Source organism: Chiloscyllium punctatum, chromosome 4 (assembly GCF_047496795.1).
Source record: "Chiloscyllium punctatum isolate Juve2018m chromosome 4, sChiPun1.3, whole genome shotgun sequence".
NCBI lineage: Eukaryota > Metazoa > Chordata > Chondrichthyes > Orectolobiformes > Hemiscylliidae > Chiloscyllium > Chiloscyllium punctatum.
Genome location: NC_092742.1, coordinates 89,893,430 through 89,915,261, shown reverse-complemented (window position 1 = coordinate 89,915,261; position 21,832 = coordinate 89,893,430). Strand labels below are relative to the sequence as shown.

Sequence of the window (21,832 nt, the reverse complement as noted above, 5' to 3'; positions counted from 1 at the left end):
CAGTTATCTGTAAGGATAATAGGGTAGTTATGGTAGGGGATTTTAACTTTCCAAACATCGACTGGGGCTGCCATAGTGTTAAAGATTTAGATAGAGAGGAATTTGCTAAGTGCGTACAATACAAGTTTTCTGATTCAGTATGTGGATGTACCTACTAGAGAAGGTGCAAAACTTGACCTATTCTTGGGAAATAAAGCAGGGCAGGTGATTGAGGTGTCAGTTGGGGGAGCACTTTGGGGCCAGCGACCACAATGCTATTAGTTTTTAAATAGTGATGGAAAAGTATAGACCAGACCTAAAAGTTGAAGTTCTAAATTGGAGGAAGGCTAGTTTTGACGGTATTAGGCAAGAACTTTCAAAAGTTGAAAAATGTGGTACTGGAAAAACACAGCAGGTCAGGCAGCATCCGAGGAGCAGGAGAATCGACATTTCGGGCATAAGCCCTTCTTCAGGAATGAGGAGGGTGTGCCAAGCAGGCTGAGATAAAGGGTGGGGGGGGGGGGGAGGGAATTTGGGGGAGGGGCGCTGGGAATACGATAGGTGGAAGGAGGTGAGGGTGATAGGCCGGAGAGGGGGTGGGGGCGGAGAGATCAGGAAGAAGATTGCAGGTCAAGAGGGCGGTGCTGAATCCAGGGGTTGGGACTGAGATAAGGTGGGGGGAGGGGAAATGAGGAAGCTGGAGAAATCTACATTCATCCCGTGTGGTTGGAGGGTTCCTAGGCGGAAGATGAAGCGCTCTTCCTCCAGGCGTCGTGTGGTCAGGGTCTGGTGATGGAGGAGGCCAAGGACCTGCATGTCCTTGGCGGAGTGGGAGGGGGAGTTAAAGTGTTCAGCAACAGGGCGGTTGGGTTGGTTGGTGCGGGTGTCACAGAGGTGTTCCCTGAAACGTTCTGCAAGTAGGCGGCCTGTCTCCCCAATGTATAGGAGACCACATCAGGTACAACGGATACAGTAAGTGATGTGTATGGAGGTGCAGGTGAATTTGCGACAGATATAGAAGGATCCATTGGGGCCTTGGAGGGAAGTGAGGGGGGAGGTGTGGGCGCAAGTTTTGCATTCCTTGCGGTTGCAGGGGAAGGTGCTGGGAGTGGAGGTTGGGTTGGTGGGGGGGGTGTGGACCTGACGAGGAAGTCGCGGAGGGAGTGGTCTCTCCAGAACACTGATAGAGGTGGGGAGGGAAATATATCCCTGGTGGTGGGGTCTGTTTGGAGGTGGCGGAAATGACGGAGGATGATACGATGTATTCGGAGGTTAGTGGGGCGGTAGGTGAGGACCAGTGGGGTTCTGGTCTGGTGGTGATTGGAGGGGCGGGGTTCAAGGTGCTGGAAGTGGAGGAGATGCGGTGGAGAGCATCGTTGACCACGTCGGAGGGGAAATTGCAGTCTTTGAAGGAGGAGGCCATTTGGGTAGTTCGGTAGTGGAATTGGTCCTCCTGGGAGCAGATGCGGCGGAGGCGAAGGAATTGGGAATATGGGATGGCGTTTTTACAGGGGGCAGGGTGGTAGGAGGTGTAATCTAGGTAGCTGTGGGAGTCGGTCTGTTTATAGTAAATGTCTGTGTTGAGTCGGTCGCCTGTGATAGAAATGGAGAGGTCTAGGAAGGGGAGGGAGGAGTCTGAGACGGTCCAGGTAAATTTGAGGTCGGGGTGGAAGATGTTAGTAAAGTGGATGAACTGTTCAACCTCCTCGTGGGAGCACGAGGTAGCGCCAATACAATCATCGATGTAGCGGAGGAAAAGGTGGGGGTGGTGCTAGTGTAGCTGCGGAAGATGGACTGTTCCATATATCCGATGAAGAGACAGACATAGCTAGAGCCCATGTGGGTGCCCAGGGCTACTCCTTTGGTTTGGAGGAAGTAGGAGGATTGGTAGGTGAAGTTGTTCAGAGTGAGGACCAGTTCAGTCAGTCGAAGGAGGGTGTCAGTGGAAGGGTACTGGTTGGTTCAGCGGGAAAGGAAGAACCGGAGGGCTTTGAGGCCTTCGTGATGGGGGATGGAGGTGTATAGGGACTGGATGTCCATGGTGAAGATAAGGCGTTGGGGGCCGGGGAAGCAAAAATCATGGGGGCGGTGGAGGGCATGGGTGGTATCCCAAACGTAGGTGGGGAGTTCTTGAACTAAGGAATACAGGACCGTGTCAAGGTATGCAGAAATGAGTTCGGTGGGGCAGGAGCAGGCTGGGACAATGGGTCGGCCGGGGCAGTCAGGTTTGTGGATTTTGGGCAGGAGGTAGAAACGGGCGATGCGGGGTTGTGGGACTGTGAGGTTGGAGGCGGTGGATGGGAGATCTCCTGAGGTGATGAGGTTATGGACGGTCTGGGAGATGATGGTTTGGTGGTGGGAGGTGGGGTCATAGTCAAGGGGCAGTAGGAGGAGGTGTCCGCGAGCTGGCGTCCAGCTTCAGTGGTGTAAGGGTCGGTGCGCCAAACTACCACCTTGCCTCCCTTATCTGCCGGTTTGATGGTGAGGTTGGGGTTGGACCGGAGGAAGTGGAGGGCTGCGCGTTGTGAGGGTGAGAGGTTGGAGTGGGTGAGAGGGGTGGAGAGGTTGAGGCAGTCAATGTCGCGGCGGCAGTTGGATATGAAAAGTTCGAGGGCGGGTAAGAGGCCAGCGCGGGGTGTCCAGGTGGATGGGGTGTGTGTTGGAGGCGGGAGAAGGGGTCGTCAGAGGGTGGGCAAGAATCCTGGTTGCAGAAGTAGGTGCGGAGGCGAAGGCGGCGGAAGACTTGCTCCATGTCTAGCTGCGTGTCGAACTCGTTAATCTGGGAGCGTAGGGGGATGAAGGTGAGGCCTCTGCTGAGGACTGATCGTTCATCCTCAGAGAGGGGGAGGTCTGGAGGGATGGTGAAAATACGGCAGGGCTGGGAGCTAGGGCCTGGTGTGGGGCAGGAGCTAGGAGTGGGGGTGGAGTTAGGGCAGAAACGGCGCTGGTCCCGGTAGCCGTGGATCCCGCGGCAGTCGTGTATCTGTCGGCGATGGTCTTCCTGGCGATCGTGGAGGCGGTTGTCTGGGTGGTGATAGCGGAGGCTGCATGGTCGCTGGTGGCTGTCGTCCGTGCAGCGGTGGGGGGCGGAAGTGATGTCACCGTTCGCCACGGCGGTGGTGGCTGCAGTGGCCGCGTGGGCAATGGCACCCAAACGGTTCCGGAGGTCGCAAGAAGGTTCAGGAACGGTTGAGGAATCCGGAGTGTGAGGGTGAGTACATGAAAGTTTTTTGTACTTACTTTCTTTGATGTTCGATATGGCTAGGAAAAAAACATTTGTTCAGTGTATGAATTCTTCTGAGGATGAAGAACAGCAAAGGTCTTTTGCAGGTCTGGGAGAGTGTTGTCCTGAGCTGGGGCAGGGCTGACTGCAGGGAGTATAGGTAGCGGTGCATGGCTGTGAGTGTGGAGCGGAGGATCCAGAGGAAGGTCTGTTGCTGGAGGCTTCGGATTTGTTGCAGGTACTGGTTGTCCTGGTTGGGTCCAGATTGTGTTGGTCTGAACGTAGTCCGGAGTCCGTGCGGGATCAGTCGGTTCCGTAGGCAGGTGCTGAGGAAAGAGATGTGGCTGTGGTAGCGAGTCTGTTTCAGGACGTGGCTGAAGAGCTTCAGGGCAGAGGAGATGACCTGGGGGGGGGTGCAGTGAGAGAGGGACTCACTGAGATCCTTGTAGAGGGAGGAGGAGAGCTTCTTCAAGGTAGGCATCCTTGGAAGAGGATTAGCAGTAGGTTAAGATCAACTAGGAGAAAGTGAGGACTGCAGATGCTGGATGACCAGCATTGAAAAATGTGGTGCTGGAAAAACACAGCAGGGCCGCTTGGCGCACTAGCCTCATTCCTGAAGAAGGGCTTATGCCCGAAACGTCGATTCTCCTGCTCCTCGGATGCTGCCTGGCCTGCTGTGTTTTTCCAGCACCACATTTTTCAACTCTGGTCTCCAGCATCTGCAGTCCTCACTTTCTCCTAGAAGAACTTTCGAAAGCTGATTGGAGGCAGATGTTCGCAGGTAAAGGGACGGCTGGAAATGGGAGCCTTCAAAAATGAGATAACGAGAATCCAGAGAAAGTATATTCCTGTCAGGGTGAAAGGGAAGGCTGGTAGGTATAGGGAATGCTGGATGACTAGAGAAATTGAGGTTTTGTTTAAGAAAAAGAAGGAAGCATATGTCAGGTATAGACAGGATAGATCGAGTGAATCCTTAGAAGAGTATAAAGAAAGTAGGAGTATACTTAAGAGGGAAATCGGGAGGGCAAAAAGGGGACATGAGATAGCTTTGGCAAATAGGGTTAAGGAGAATCCAAAGGGGTTTTACAATTACATTCATGACAAAAGGGTAACTAGGGAGAGAATAGGACCCCTCAAAGATCAGCAAGGCAGCCCATGTGTGAAACCGCAGTAGGTGGGGGAGATACTAAACGAGTATTTCACATCAGTATTTACTGTGGAGAAGGACATGGAAGGTATAGAATGTGGGGAAATAGATGGTGACATCTTGAAAAATGTCCAGACTACAGAGGAGGAAGTGCTGGATGTCTTGGAATGCGTAGAAGATATGTCCCTTGGCCTGAAGAACGAAAAGACTTTGGTGTACAAGTCGTAGAGGTATACAGCACAGAAACAGACCCTTCAGTCCAACTCATCCATGCTGACCAGATATCTTAACCTAATATACTCCCATTTGACGGCACTTGGTCCATATCCCTCTAAACCCTTCCTATCCATATACCCATCCAAATGCCTTTTAAATGGTGTAATTGACCTGATCAGGTGTACCCTAAAACTCTGTGGGAAGCTAGGGAAGTGATTGCTGGGCCTCTTGCTGAGACATTTGTATCATCGATAGTCACAGGTGAGGTGCTGGAAGACTGAAGGTTGGCTAACATGGTGCCACTGTTTAAGAAGGGTGGTCAGGAAAAGCCAGGGAACTATAGACCAGTGAGCCTGATGTCGGTGGTGGGCAAATTGTTGGAGGGAATACTGAGGAACAGGAAGTACATGTATTTGGAAAGGCAAGGACTGATTAGGGATAGTCAACATGGCTTTATGTGTGGGAAATCACGTCTCACAAACTTGATTGAGTTTTTTAAAGAAGTAACAAAGCGGATTGATGAGGGCAGAGCGGTAGACGTGATCTATATGGACTTCAGTAAGGTGTTCAACAAGGTTCCCCATGGGAGACTGGTTAGCAAGGTTAAATCTCATGGAATACAGAGAGAACTAGCCATTTCAATACAGAACTGGCTCGAAGGTAGAAGACAGAGGGTAGTGGTGGAGTGTTGCTTTTTAGACTGGAGGCCTGTGACCAGTGGTGTGCCAAAAGGATTGGTCCTGGGTCCTCTATCTTTTCGTCATTTATATAAATGATTTGGACGTGAACATCAGAGGTATAGTTCGTAAGTTTGGAGATGACACCAAAATTAGATGTGTAGTGGACAATGAAGAAGGTAACTTCAGATTACAATGGGATCTTGACCAGATGGGCCAATGGGTTGAGCAGTGGCAGATGGAGTTTAATTTATATAAATGTGAGGTGCTGCATTTTGAAAAAGCAAATCAGAGCAGGACTTATGATAAGGTCCTAGGGAGTGTTGCTGAGCACTTGGAGTGCAGGTTCATCATTCCTTGAAAGTAGAGTCACAGGTAGATAGGATAGTGAAGAAGGCATTTGGTATGCTTTCCCTTATTGGTCAGAGTATTGAGTATAAGAGTTGGGAGGTCAAGTTGTGACTGTACAGGACATTGTTAGGCCACTGTTGGAATAGTGCGTGCAAATCTGGTCTCCTTCCAATTGGAAAGATACTGTGAAACCTGAAAAGGTTCAGAAAAGGTTTACAAGTGTCGGAGGATTTGAGCTACAGGGAGAGGCTGAATAGGCTGGGACTGTTATCCCTAGAGCGTTGGAGGCTGAGGGGTGACCTTATAGAGGTTTATAAAATCATGCGGGCATGGATAGGATAAATAGACAGGGTTTTTTCCCGGGATGGGGGAAGTCCAGAACTAGAGGGCATAGGTTTAGGGTGAGGGGAAAGATATAAAAAGGACCTAAAGGGGAACTTTTTCATGCAGAGGGTGGTATGAGTATGGAATGAGTTGCCAGAGGAAGTGGAGGACGCTGCTACAATTACACCATTTAAAAGGCATTTGGATGGGTATATGGATAGGAAGGGTTTAGAGGGATATGGACCAAATGCCGGCAAATGGGAGTATATTAGGTTAGGATATCTGGTCAGCATGGATGAGTTGGACTGAAGGGTCTGTTTCTGTGCTGTATACCTCTATGACTTGTACACCAAAGTCTTTTCGTTCTTCAGTCCGAGGGACATATCATTCATTGTGCATTAGATGTTATTAGACCTCCCAAAATGCATCACCTTGGACTTATCAGGATTAAATTCTATCTGCCATTGCTCTGCCCAATTTAGCAGCTGATCAATATCAGATTGTAACCTGAGACCATCCTCTTTACCATCAACCACACCACCAATTTTTATGTCATCTGCAAACTTACTAATTAAACCCGCTACGTTCACATCCAAGTTGTTGTTGTAAATAACAAACAGCAAGGGTCCCAGCACTGATCCCTGTGATACATCACTGGTCACAGGCTTCCAATTAAATAAACAGCCCTCCACCTTCATTTTTTTGCCTCCTATTTGTAATAGACTTATAGTTTGCCAACTTGTCTTGGATCACATGGGCTTTTGGACTAGCCTTTTATATGGGATCTTGTCAATGGCCTTACTGAAGCCCATGCAAACCATACTAACTGCACTATCCTCATCGATATATTTCGTCACCTTTTCGAAAACTCAATTAAATTAGTCAGACAGAATCTTCCTTTAACAAATCCATGCTGACTAACTTTGATCAATCCCTTCCTCTTAAGTATTGATTAATGAGATACCTCAGATCTTTTTCCAATAAGTTCCCGACCACAGATGTCAGACTAACTGGTCTACAACTTTCTGGCCTATCTCTGTTGCCCTTTTTGAAGAAAAGAACTGTATTAGCTATTGTCCAGTCATCTGCCATGTCACCAGCGAAGTATTAAATATCTGCCAAAGACCCAGCAGTCTCCTCCCTTTGCAGTCTGGGATACATCTCATCAGACTCTAGCAATTTATGTACCTGCATACTCTCTAAAACATCTATTAGCCCTTCCTTATTAATCTTAATGTGTTCTAGAACCACAATATCGCAAATGAAATCCCCAGCTACATCTGTGAAAACACCCTGCAATATACTCAGCTCTTGAAAAACACTTCAAGAATGCTTCCATGCTCACTTCCCAATGAACATTTCCAAACATCCTGGTCTCTCCTCAACTGACCATTGACCTAATGGTCACCATTTTCATTTGTCATAGCCTCCCCACATTAGTGTGGAAGTGCTGGTGTTGGACTGGGGTGGACAAAGTTAAAAAGCACACAACATCAGGTTATCGTCCAACAGGTTTATTTGGAAGTACAAGCTTTTGGAACGCTACTCCTTTGTCAGATAACTAGCTACCTTGAATTGAGTAGTCCTTGCTTGACCATTTCAGAGACCAGTTAAGATTCAACCATATTGTTGAGTCTGGAGTCACGTGTAGGCTAGACCACAAAAGGAATGGCAGATTTTCTTCCCTAAAGGACATTAGTGAGCCAGATGGGTTTTTATGTTAAATCAATAAAAATAACTTTGTGGTCACCATTGTGAAGACTAACACAATGCTCCAGATTTGCCACTCAAATTTAAATTCCAGCAGCCACTGCGGTGGGACATGAAACCGTCTAAGATGGTTGCTAGTTCAGTATATCCTTGAATATAGAAGATGGTCTAACTGACAGGAGAGAGGTTCTGTGCAGAATTGGAAGAGTGGAAAAGTAACTCCATCCATGCCCCCTCCCAGCCCTGTCAAAGTTCATCCTTTGAGGGAGGTTGGGAGTGGGAAAGAGTGCGGAATGCAATAGGTATAAAATCCAGCCTGGCCTGATCAGCGGCCTTAAATAACTGACCTTATATTGATAGCCATGCAAGGGAGTATTAAATCCAGGATCTTTGTCAAAACATTGGACAACAAGTTATGGTGGGGGTGGTTTAGTGTTGGGCTTTATTTTTGAATGTCATTTCCTGAAATAAACTGACTTGACATTTGAACGTGTAGGCGGTCTGTCCTCCTAACTTTGCAAGATAACTGCCCACAGACATCACAGAAAACAGGAAGTAGCAAGACTGACCATAGAGTACCCTGCACCCACAGTGAGATCCACAACCACTTTTGCCTGACATTATACAAGGTGGAAATCTGCATGCACACACAAACTGGGTATTTTGAAGCCTAAAGTGCCAGCACAATGTGATTTTATGGGAGGTTTTGGATGCTGTATATTAATTTTGAAACTGCTTAGCTCTGGCGGTTCTCTGGCAGTCCAAGAGGGGAAAGATTTGAAAGGGCTCTAAGGGGCAACTTTTTCATGCAGAGGATGGTGCATGTATGGAACGAGCTGCCAGAGAAAGTGGTGGAGGCTGGTATAATTGCAACATTTAAAAGGATGGGGAGCTGAATGGGAAGGGTTTAGAGCAGACCTGGGCATTTTATAGCCCGCGGGCCATATCGGGTCCTTTAGTTGTTCCTGTCCGGCCCGCATGAGGTCAATCTTAAATTAGAACATAAATGAAAAAGTATTTACGCCGTGCATGCAATACAACTACGTTGCTTTTGGTTTGAAAAGGATATTTGTTTTTATTTATGTATGGACGCACATGCGTGTGTATGTGCGTGCATGAACAGCTAGAAGTGATGCTTGCTGGCTAGCTCTCAAAATGTCAGCTCACGCCAAGACAAGTCATATCCCACAAAATCGCCAGAAACAGTAAACCATTTTCTGATGGAGAGTTTATTAAGTTGTGCTTGTTGGACTCTGCAGAACTAATATGCCCAGAGAAAAAGGAGTCATTTGAGAATGTGCCCCTCTCCCGACGCACTGTATCGAGAAGGACTGGGGGCAGTGCGAGAAATCTGGAGCTTCAGCTGCAGCACAGAGCGGTCAACTTTGACTTTTTTTCCTTGGCTTTGGATGAGAGCTGTGACATACGTGATACAGCCCAGCTACTCATCTTCGTACGTGGGATAACTATGTACTTTAAGATCACGGAGGAGCTGGCAGCCATGCAAGTCAATGAAAGGAACAACAACTGGTAATGATTTGTTCACGGAGGTAAATGCACATTGGGACTAAAATGGGACAAGATGGCGGGTGTGACAACAGATGGTTGTCCAAATCTAACGGGAAAAAATGTTGGACACTTAAAGAGAATGCAGGATAAAGTGACAGAAATTGACCCTGAACAGAAATTGGCATTTTTCCATTGTATTTTACATCAGGAAGTGTTGTGTAAGTCAGTGTTAAAAATTAACCATGTGGTTGATGTTGTAACTAAAATAGTTAACTTCATCAGGGCAAGAGCTTTGAATCACAGGCAGTTTGTTGCACTTTTGGAGGAAAATGAGACTGAACATCGTGACATAGGCTACCCCACAGCTGTCAGGTGGCTCAGCCTGGGCAAAATGCTGAAAAGTGTATGGGACCTGAGAGAAGAGATTCAAGATTTCTGTGTGAAGAAAGGGAATGGCATTCCACAGCTTTCAGATGCAGACTGGATTGCAGACCTTGGTTTTGCTGTTGAATGAACTAAATGTGAAACTGCAGTGGAAGGGCCTTTTTGTACATGAACTGTACAACTTGGTGAAGGCTTTTATGAGAAAGTTGCAGCTTCTCTCAAGCCAAATGGAGGACAACATTCTCACCCACTTGCCAACACTGAAGGAAGCCGCACCTTCAGCCGATGACCTCCACAGGTATTCATCGATGTTAGAAGCACTGCATGGTGAATTTTCAAGGTGATTTCAAGACTTTAAAACGGTTGAGAATGAAACGCACATGATTTTTTGCCCATTTACATGCAATGTGGAGAATGCACCTAGTGATGTTCAGCTTGAACTCATTGACCTGCAGTCTGACACACTTCTGGCAGAGTACTTTAGGTCAGTCTCACTGCTTGATTTTTACTCTTCCCTCTAAGAGGAGAACTTTCCATACATGAGGAGGCATGCTCAGAAGATTCTAGTCCTCTTTGGATCTACCTATATATGCAAATAGACATTCTCAGTGATGAAGTTCAACAAATCCAAATCCCGATCCTCTATCACTGATGATCACCTCTCAGCTGTCCTTCGCAAATCCACCTCAGACATTTAACCAGATTTCAGTCACTTGTTCAAGCCCAAAACAGACTGGAGTTTTCTCACTAAACAAGTGAAATAAACTGAAAAACATCAAAAGCACTTCTTGCTTTTTGTATAGAGTTGTTTGTTGTTTGTAATACTGAACAATAATGAAACAACTTTTCATTACTGGTTTGTGAGATTAACATGTTAAAAATAAAATGAAATACTGAAATTTGTGTTTTTACTGTTTATTTCATCTATATTTGACCTACTCCACAATTTCATATCTTTATTGTAACAGAATATCCTTATTCTTTTGCTTATAAGTTTCAGTGCAAAACTGTATAATTTAGTACTTTTTACAAATGGGAGAAAATTAATAAGGAGCAGAATTATGTTCAACTTATTGTTGGTTCGGCCCTCCAACACAACTCGGGTTTCTCATGTGGCCCCTTGGAAGAATTAAATGCCCAGCCCTGGTTTAGAGGGATATAGGCCAGATGCTGGCAAATAGGACTACACTAATTTAGGATATCTGGTTGGCATGACAAGTTGGATCGAAAGGTTTCCATGTTTTACAGGTCTGTGACTCTATGACTCCATGATTTAATTACAAAAATAGGCCCATTATTGAGGATCAGGCAATTGCACTCTTGTTCTGATGTTTAATAGCTGTGTGTTCCAGTCAGTCTAGGTCTCAGAGCTCATAATCCAGGACAACATTCCTGTGTAGTGTTGTGGGAACGTGCGACTGACAGAGGGGCTGAATTTTAGGCAAGGATCTCAACTGATGGGCCTGTCTGTCATTGGATGCAGATGATGCCATGCCATTGCTTTGATGGATTCATAGTCCAGAGATTCATGAATTGTTCTGGGGATGCATGTTCGAATCCCACTGCAGCAGGGAGTGGGATTTGAAGTCAAAAATAAAAAAGAAATCTGGGATTAAAACTGTAAAGATGAATATGTCAACTGTCATTGATTGTCATCTGGTTCACTAATGTTCTTTAACAAAGGAAATCTGGCATCCTTACCTGATTGGAACTACAAATGACTCCAGACCTGCAGCAATTTGATTGAATCTTTACCGCCTTCTGAAACAGCTTAGAAAGTCACACAATTGTATCAACCCAATAAAAAGTCACAAAAAACAAATAAAATCATTTGGATCATCTGGCATCGACACTAGCACTGGAAATGACAAAGGCAAAACAGCCCCATCGACCCTCCTTACCAACATCTGGGAGCTTATGCAAATATTGGGAGATCTGTTTTACAGACTAGTCAGACCACAAATTGACACAGTCACACTTATGGAATTATACCTTCCAGACAATGTCCAAGACCCCACCATCACCATCCTTGGATTTGTCCTGTCCTACCGCTGGACAAGCCCAGCAGAGTTGTTGGCACAGTAGATATACAGTCAGGACAGAATTGCCTGGGAAGCCTCAATGTTTCGCCTCACTGGGTTAGCACGCTGGAAATCAAGCCCTGCTATTCGAAGAGTCATTATAAACGTTATGTTTATAAAGATGTTATTAAATCGTGCAACTTCCTCAGTTTATCTGTTATTTAGACCCAGTTGATAGACAAACGGGGCGGCATGGTGGCTCAGTGGCTAGCACTGCTGCCTCACAGTGTCAGGGTCCCAGGTTCAATTCCAACCTTGGGCAACTGTCTGTGTGGAGTTTGCACATTGTCCCTGTGTCTGCGTGGGTTTCCTCCAGGTGCTCCAGTTTCCTCCCACAATCCAAAAGATGTGCAGGTCAGGAGAATTGGCCATGCTAAATTGCCCATAGTGTTAGGCGCATTAGTGAGAGGGAAATGGTTCTGAGTGGGTTACTCTTCGGTGTGGACTTGTTGGGCCGAAGCGCCTGTTTCCACACTGTAGGGATTCTAATGTAATCAAAACTGGACCCGTTCTTTATACCTAATAAAAATAATGATTTAATACAAAAAAAATCGTTTAGCTATAGATTCTAACCTACTTATGAAAACTCTCCAACACACATAGAGAGAGCCAAAGAAACATGGGTGTAATGGACAGAGGGAAAGACTGGGAAGGCACATCAGTGATCCCTGTCCACAGGTATCATTGAGATGGTCCTTTTAGCTTGTTATCAGGATGCACCCATCCTTGATTATCCTTCTTCAGATACTTTCACTTGCTTGCAAAAGGTAAGGGTGACTGGTTCACCCTTATAAATTCTCTGGTTTATTCATTTAAGTGCCACACTTATAGCAACTGCTGATGAAAATTTACTTGACTTTCATCGGGATTAAGATATTTATTTTTTATGGCAGAGAATAGAAACAGTTCCTGCCCTTGCGGGGAATCAATGGCTTCTCTCAAACATTCACACCCACAAGCCGTTCAGCTTCCTGGGGCCCAATCACATTGCTGTTGGCATTCAGAAGTTGTTTGTCATTGGTCCATGGAGTGGTGATCAATTGTCAATCAGCTACTTGTTGGCGAACAAAGCCTCATTTGTACACACCCCTTGGCTTCAGCACGACTGCAAACCACTGCTGGAACAAACAGCTATATGAACAGTACTTACAATGAGGTTATGTTATTTGCTTCAATATCCTTAGCCAAAAGTCCTACTGATTAAGCTGCTCAGATCCTAAAGTTGCTTGACTGTTTCGGCAGCAGGTGGTGAGGGAACCAACAAGAGGAAAGAACATACTTGACCTCTTCCTTACCAATCTGCCAGCTGCAGATGCATCTGTCCATGACCATATCAGTGAGAGTGGAAAAAGTGCGGACTGCAGATGCTGGAGATCAGAGCTGAAAATGTGTTGCTGGAAAAGCGCAGCAGGTCAGGCAGCATCCAAGGAGCAGGAGAATCGACGTTTCGGGCATCAGCCCTTCTTCAGGAAATTTCATGAAGAAGGGCTGATGCCCGAAACGTCGATTCTCCTGCTCTTTGGATGCTGCCTGACCTGCTGCACTTTTCCAGCAACACATTTTCAGCTCATATCAGTGAGAGTGACCACCGCACAGTCCTTGTGGAGATGAGTGAGAATACCCTCCATCGTGTCGTGTGTCGTTATCACCATGCTAAATCAGACAGACTTTGAACAAATCTACCAACTCAAGAGTGGGCATCCATGAGGTGCTGTGGGCCGTTAGCAGCAGCAGAGTTGTACTCCAGCGTAATCAGCAATCTCATGGATCTGCCACTCAACCATTACCATTAAGCCAGGGGGATCAAACCTGGTTCAACTGAGAGTGGAGGAGAACATGCCAGGAGCAGCACCAGGCATACCTATAAATGAGGTGTCAACCTGGTGAAGGTACCGACTCTACTCCTTGCATGCCAAACAAATTAAGCAGCAAGTGATAGTCAGAGGTAAGCAAACCCACAACCAACAGATTAGACCTAAACTCTGCAGTCCTGCCACCTGTTATGAATGATGGCAGACAATTAAACAACTTACTGGGGGAGGAAGCTCCACAAATAACCCTTTATCACTGACGGAAGTACCCAGCACCTCAGTGCAAAAGATAAGGTGGAAGTACTTGCAACAATCTTGATCATAAGTGCCGAGTGGATGATCCACCTTGGACTCGGCCAGGGGTCTGCAGCATCACAGATACCAATCTTCAGCCAACCTGATTCACTCCACGTGATACCCAGTAATGGCTGGAGACACTGGGTCCCACAAAGGCTCACTCAACATTCTAGTAATAGTACTGAAGACTTGTGCTCTGGAGATTGCCACTCCCATAGCAAAACTTTTCCAGTACAGTTACAACACTGGCATCTACCCAACAATGTGGAAAATTGCCCGGGTATGTCCTTTACACTCAAAGCAGGACAAATCTAACCTCGCCAATTACCACCCCATCAGCCTACTCTCACACATCAGTAAAGTGATGGAAGGTGTCATCAACAGTGCTATCATGCAGCACCTGCTCAGCAATAACCTGCTCAGTGACGCCCAGCTTTGAGAAAAGAGCAGAATGTGACGTGACAGTAACCAATGTCTGACATAAAGGCTGTGCTTGTGGTACCAGGGAGCCTGAGCAAAACTGAAGATCGTGGGAATCAGAGAAAACTCTCCACTGGTTAGAGTCATTCCTAACACATTGGAAAGATGGTTGTGGTTGTTTGAGGTCAGTCATCTCAGCTCCAGGATATCTCTGCAGGAGTCCCTCAGGATAGTGTCCGAGACCCAACCATCTTCTGCTGCTTCGTCAACGACTTTCCCTCCACCATCAGGTTTAAAGTGGGGTTGATCACCGATGATTGCATAATGTGCAGCACTGTCCACAACTCCTCAGATACTGAAACAGTCCACATCCAAATACAACAACACCTGGACAATATCCAGGTTTGGACTGATAAGTGGCAAGTACCATTTGCGTCACACTAATGCTAGGCAATAACCATCTCCAATAAAAGGCAATCTAACAACCATCCCTTGACCTCCAATGCTGTTACCAACACTGAATCCCCAACTGTCAACATCCTAGGAATTACCATTGACCAGAAACCAGATGGGTCATACAAATACAGCGGCTACAAGAGCAGGTTGGAGGCTAGGAATATAGCAGCGAATAACTCACGTCCTGACTTCATAAAACCTGTCCATCATCTACAAGACATAAGTCAGGAATGTAATGGCATGGTTTGCACTTGTCTGGATGGGTGCAGCTCCAAGAACACCCAAGAAGCTTGACACCATCCAGGACAAAGCAGTCTGCTTGTTTGGAGCCACAGCTGCAAACATCCATTCCCTCCACCACTGATGCTCAGTAGCAGCAGTATACTGTATCCACCATCTCAAGATGCACTGCAGAACTTCACCAAAGATCCTTAGACAACATCTACCAAACCCATGGCCACTTCCACCTAGAAGAACAAGGGCAGCACTTACATGGGAACGCCAACATCAGCGAGTTCCCCTCAAAGCTGCTCACCATCCTGACTTGGAAATCTATCCCCATTCCTTCAAAATCACTGGGTCAAACTCCTGGAATTCCCTTCCCAATGCCATTGTGGGCCAACCTACAGCACATGGGCTGCAGTTGCAGCTGCTCAAGAAAGCAGCTCACTAATACCTTCTCAGGAACAACTCGGTATGGGGCTATAAATACTGGCTCAGCTAGTGAGACTCACATCCCATACTGAATACATTTTCAATAACTGGGGCATTTGGTACAGTTTTCCACCCAATACTGATGCTCCAGCATAATTACTGTAACAGATCATACAGCCATTATCACATTGCTAAATGTGCACCCTTACTGTGCGTAAACTGATGGCTGTGTTCTCCGACATTGCAACACTTCAGAAGTAATATGTTGGCTATGGATATCCCAAGGTGGTGAAAACCACTGAATAAAGGAAGGTTCTTTCTTTGATTACATCGCGTAAGAAGGAAGCAGTAAGAAAAATGTCATTTTCCAAATTAACATTACTTCTGGATTTAAATGGTTCAGAAATCACTTACCTGAATGACCAGCCAATTGAATCCATGAATATCGTTTCTTGAACGGGAAGGAAGAGACGTGGACTATTGATTTTGCCTTCTTCCAGGATTTGTTCTGTTAAAAAAAACATGATGGGAGAAGTTAAGATCTCTCCCTTGTCAGACTTCTCAAGTTTCAATTAAAGCACTGTTCACACAGAAACATTGCCAGGTTGGATTGCATGCAGGGATGCATGAAGGAAAGGAACAAAATAAAGGTAAGCATTGGGACAGACAGACAATGGGAAACATTCAGTCTCCAGTTACAATGCCCTTTCATCCACCACAACAGAAAATATCAATGTTCACAGAAGGTTCACCAGATTGTTTCCTGGGATGAAAGAACTGCCTTATGTACAGAGATTGAGCAGGTTAGACAAATACTCATTGGTGGTTAAAAGAATTAGAAGGGACCTTATTAAAACACAAAAGATTTTGAGGGATTTGACAGGGTAGATGCTGAGAGGGTATTTTTCCCTTCAAGTAAAACCTTTAAGTAATGCAAAGTCACCATAGTCCAAGAAGACTATTCTCTCAGTGGAGAGAGAGGTAATTTGTGGTGATTTAATCTGAGGAAGGCCAGGCATCCAGTAAGGGGCAAGGTTGAGATGGCAAGACCTTCACAGAGACCTCAGCTAGTGCAGAAATTGAACCCACACTGTTGGCATCACTTTCATCGCAAACCAGCCATCGAGCCAAATAAGCAAACATAATTTAAGAATACGGGTCACCTGTTTGTAAGATGGTGTGGACGCTGAATTTCTTCTCTCTTAATGGCATGAAACTTTACATTAGGAATGGTGGAAGCTGGGTCATTGACTATATTCAAGGCTGAGACAGGCTCTTGAATCAGTGAAGCTCAGTGGGGAAAGTCAAGTGGGAGTAAAACTCAGATAAATATGTAGTGGTACATTGCATCAGAAAGAATTGAGGGGTCGCTTAATTACTTGGAGAATGCAAGTCTAGGTGAGGTAGAGTGACCCAGGGATCAGGGTACACACACAACAATCACTAAATGTTGGGCTACTGAGGCTATGTATACAAACCAAGCACCACTTGTTTTACTGAAGGGATAGGATTGAAAAGTAAGGAGGTTATCGGGGGAGATGGTGACACGGTGCTACTGAGACTGAACTGGCAATCCAGGTGGACAGGTTCAAGTCCTGGAGATTTGGGTTCAAATCTCAATATGCTGGATTTTAAATTCAATTCATAACATCTTGAATTACAAAGCAGTGCTCAGTGATAGCAACCATCGATTATTATTAAAATCATCGATTATTATTAAAAACCCATCTGATTCATTGATATCCTTTAGGGATGGAAGTCTGCCATCCATACCTGGTCTGGCTAACATGTGACTCCAAATCCGTATAAATGTGGTTGATTCTAAACTGCCCTCTCTGATGAACAAATAAATAATTAAGTTTCATGGCTGAGTACAGATGGCTAGCAAATGCTGGCTTTGTCAGTGATATCCATATCTCATGAAAGAATAAACTAAGGAAAGACCTCATGCAGAATGTTATCTGCAATCCTGGTCAGCATTTTATATTATTATATATTATATTCCCTACAATGTGGAAACAGGCCCTTCGGCCCAACCAGTTCACACTGACCCTCCAAAGAGAAACCCACCCAGACCCTTTTCCCTCTTGACTAATGCACCTAACACTATGGGCAATTTAGCATGGCCAATTCACCTGACCTGCACATCTCTGGACTGTGGGAGGAAACCGGAGCACCCAGAGGAAACGCACACAGATACGGGGAGAACGTGCAAACCCCACACAGACAGTTGCCTGAGGCTGGAATAGAACGTGGGACCCTGGTGCTGTGAGGCAGCAGTGCTAACCACTGAGCCACCGTGCCACCCCTAGAAAAGAAATGGAGCCAGAGGTTATAGAGACAATTCTCAAGAATGATTCAGAATGACTGAGTATAAATACTAGGAAAGATTTCTTTACTCTTGGGAAGGAGGGTGGGGACGGGGACGGGGACGGGGGGGGGGGGGGAAGAGAAGGGCTTCGGGAATCACCTGATAGAGATTTAAAAGGCCCAGGTAGACAGAGGAACTACTTCAGGGATACCTTCAAGGCCTTGCTGGTGAAATTCAGCACTCCCACAACCCCTAGGAATCACTGGTCCAAGACTGTTCAAAGTGGAGGAGGAATACCAGGAAGGTGTCGATTACCTTGAGACTTGCTCTCGGGAAAAAGCGGAAGCCAGACGAAAATTGCACAAGGAGTGCGCTGCCATACCAACGCCCCTTCCTGAGATCAGCTTCTTCCCCAAGTGTGAACAGCCTATGGAAGCCGCACCAGTGTGTACAGCCACCCATGGACTCACCCTGAGAATGGAAGAGAGTCATCCTCATCTGCGAGAGACCGCCAATGATGAATAGAGATTTTTAAAATCATGTTAGCTTGAAGGTTTTGACAGTGTCATCCAGAGAGAATGTTTCCTCTTGTAGGGAAGAGTACTAATAGAGGCCATCAATATGAGATTGTCACCTCGAAATCCAGAAGGGAATTCAGAAGAAAATCAGAGTATGGTGACAATGTGGAACTCACCACCCGTGGGGGTGAAGAGTAGGAGTCCATTGGACAAACAGCACTGAAGTAGGCCATTCAGCCCAACTAGTGTTTATACCTCACTTGAGCTTTCTCCTAGCCTTTCTCAACAAAATTGATCATTCGCCTTTGTTCTCTCCCCCGCACACCTTGCCCAGCTCCCCCTGAAGTGAATTAATACTGTTCTCAATAACCGTTCCCTGTGGTCTTGAGTTCCACACTCTCCAAAGAAAGATACTTCCTCTCGGTTTGACTTCTTATGTCAATTGTATTATTGATGGCCTCCAGTTACTCATTCATAAAGCAGAAGTGGCTTCACAAAGGCCATTTGATCCCAGCTTCTTTCAGTTATGCAACCCCATTCAATAAATGGGTTTGAGGAAACACTGGACAGATGAGGGATAAGGAAGCAAAGGAATAGGAGATTGTGATGGCATATATTGGTACAGGTCAACAATGATCCAACTGAATGGTGAGGGAGACTCAGGGTGGCACATGGCCTTCTGCTTTTACTTGCACTGAAGATGAGTCATATTTAACTCGAAACGTTACCTTTGTTTCTCTGCATGGAGGCTGCCAGAACTGCAGAGGCTAATACCAGCACTTTCTGTTTCTACAAAGGGGGCGTTGCTGAAACAATGTTGTGGGGGTAGTAATCAAAAACCAAGCTTTTGTCTGAGATTCTAGTCTGCATTATTTGGAATCAAGACACCATTGTATCAAAATATATCACAGATAGGCATTTCAACGTGAATGTGCTCACTCTGTGTGAGCAAGTGGTCCCATCTGTCACTTTAAGGGACTATAATGCGAAGTATTGTTAAAAAATATATAGTGGGGGCTGGGATGTTGATCTTAAGGTTTTGGTTGCCTTTAGTGATTCCCAATTTAAAAACTGAATATTGCATATTTACATCCAGCTGCATTAGCGGTTTTACAAGTTTAGTAAGACATTGAGGCAGTAGTTGCAGTACATGCTCCTGTACCACCCGAGGTTTGAGCTGTCAGTTTGTTTTTTTCTGCTACAACTTCCTCCAGACATTTTAAATGCAAATGCTGCGGTAACTCTGCTGCTGAACGCCACAAATGTCACTCCATTCAAAACAGGAACTCGCTGCACGACTGTTTCAGAACTAAACAGAAAAGGTCATGTGAGTTTTAGTTGTGAAAGAGCCGGCTGACAAGGTGCACATGTGGCTCCAGCAGAGCTCTGTGTTCTCTCATGGACAGCTGCGGGGGGGGGAACCAACAATAGAGGAAATCTTGTTTTTGTCTCACTGTATGAGACAAGTAGCAACAGCTCAGCCCTTGTTAGGGTAAAGGCAGTCATCAAGCTGCATTAATGAGCAGCACATGTCTAACTTAATGTACAGGAAGGAACTTCATCAGTTACACACGAAACAATCCTCACCATGCTGAATAAATACTAACTTCACATAATTACATACTAAACAATCATTACCATGCTGAATAAATACTGACTTTACATAATAACACATAAATAATCCTTACCATGCTGAAAGAATATCAATGTTACCAATACACGCTAACACAATCTTTACCACGATGAATAAATATTAACTGCACACAGTTCACAATATGTAGCCCTTAGAATGCTGAATAAACATCAGCTTTCTACAGTTAGGTCTCAAAGTGGCATAGTAGACTCTGATCTCATGTTCTCTGGATTATTAGTCCGAGCATTTCCTTATGCAGAATTGGATTACACAGGGTAGGAGTAAGCCACTTTTTGTCCTCATTAGCAGAAAAATTAGGAGCAGGATTATACCATTTGGCCCTTCAAACATTCAACAGGATCATGGTGCATCTGATTACTCCACATTGCTGATAACACTTCACCCGCTTACTCTTCAAGAATCTGTACACCTCTGCTTTAAGAGTATTCAAGGAATCCGTTTCCTCTGTCTCTTGAGGAAGAGATTTGCAAAGTCTCAGAGTGAAAACCATGTATGGACAGGTATAAAAGCATTCAAAATTTACTAAGATCTGTTGGTTTTAATCTGGATTCAGACTGGAGGTGATCACAATACCGATCATTTCATTGTCCAGACATCTCGTGCCAGTAGTTTTCAGCATGGACTCAAGATTGCTTATCTGTCTTAAATGGGTAGCCTTTAATTTTAAACAGTGACCCTTACTTCCAAATTCTCCTGCAAGAGGAAAAATCCTTTCCACAAACAACACCAGACAGGGCTATAATATGCCTTGTTGAGTCTTGTTAGGACCAGAAGTAATTGGCCAGAGCTCTTGCTTGCCTTGTCAGTGACCACTCATTGTTTAACCAGTCCACACTGACACAGTTTGCGGAGCAGGCATCAACAATGATGCCCTCTGCAGCCGGTGAATGTTAACCACGTATCCCCCATATGTCACAGACAAATTCTCTGAAGCTACCACCTGTAACCTAGCAGGGGGTTGGAAAATGGTGAGAACAGCAGCAAGTTATGTTATTTGTGAAGTAGCAGATGCCTTTGCCCTGCCACTCACCTAGCCTCCAGTCTGTATGTAACCACTACACTCAGGATAGCTGTGAGGCCACAATAACTCTGCTTCCTGTGGAAACATTTTCCAGGTAGAGCAACTCATCCCATTCTTATGGTTATCTGTGAGACAGCGTGCCTTGCATACTTTGAGCACAAAATACTGGCAGCAAGGCAGGTGGGCAGAAACACTGCTACCTTTAAATATTTCATCATTAGCCTTGGCTTTGCAAGCAAATTCCCTCCATGCTATCTTGCAAAGTTGTTCACGGGATGTGAATGAAGCTACCGTTATTGCCTGCCCCCTGTCGCCCTTGGAAGTTGGTGGTGAGCTGTCTCCTTGAGTCATAGCAGTATAATCTCAGTGATGTTTGCAAGGAAAGATTTTGACCCAGTGACAATGAAGAAACAGCAATATACTTCCAAGTCAAATTTGGAGGGGACCTCGCAGTTATCCCATGTCTCTGCTGCCCTTGTCCCCTCCAGTGGCACAGATGCAAAGAAACTTGGTTGAGTGCACACTGCTTCTAGTGTGAGTGAATTAGATACCTATCAAGCAGGCTACTTTGTCTTGAATGGTGTCAAGCTTCTTGAGTGTTGTTGGAACTGCACCCATCCAGGCGAGTGGAGAATAATCCATCACACTCCTAACTTGTGCTCTCCACAATCTTGTGGAAGATCCAGATTGCCACTACTGATTGTGATGGGAGGGAATGTATAAAATGGTGGATAGGTGTCTTTCTTGTTGAATAATGTGCAAAAACTTTCGATATATTACACAGAATGCACAGAACAGTAATATTCAGCCCGACAAGACTGTGCTGGTGTATATGTTTCACTGATGCTCTTCCATCTAATATCATTTAACCATCTTTGCTTATGTATGCTTCAAGCTGTGATGAGAGATGAAGGTGAAGTGTACCTATGTTCACTTTTAAAGAATGAGGGATGATCTCAATCAAATGTAAATAATTTTTCAAGGGCTTGACAAGATATATGATCAATGTAGTGTCCCAGACCCAACCATCTTCAGCTGCTTCATCAATGAACTTGCCCAATTTCAAAGAACATAGTATTATGGAAAATG

At 45.4% G+C, this 21,832-nt stretch overlaps 1 protein-coding gene and 1 pseudogene across 1 annotated transcript in view; one reads left to right on the top strand and one right to left on the bottom strand.

The window, feature by feature from the left end:
- The window catches only part of LOC140476517 (inositol-trisphosphate 3-kinase A-like), an 87,870-nt gene that overhangs the window by 27,002 nt on the left and 39,036 nt on the right, over positions 1-21,832 (bottom strand). The window contains exon 2 of the mRNA XM_072569265.1: positions 15,654-15,747. Coding sequence (XP_072425366.1) covers positions 15,654-15,747 — 94 coding nt within the window. The remainder of the gene's footprint in view (positions 1-15,653; positions 15,748-21,832) is intronic.
- Positions 9,210-10,278, top strand: LOC140475892 (general transcription factor II-I repeat domain-containing protein 2A-like; annotated as a pseudogene).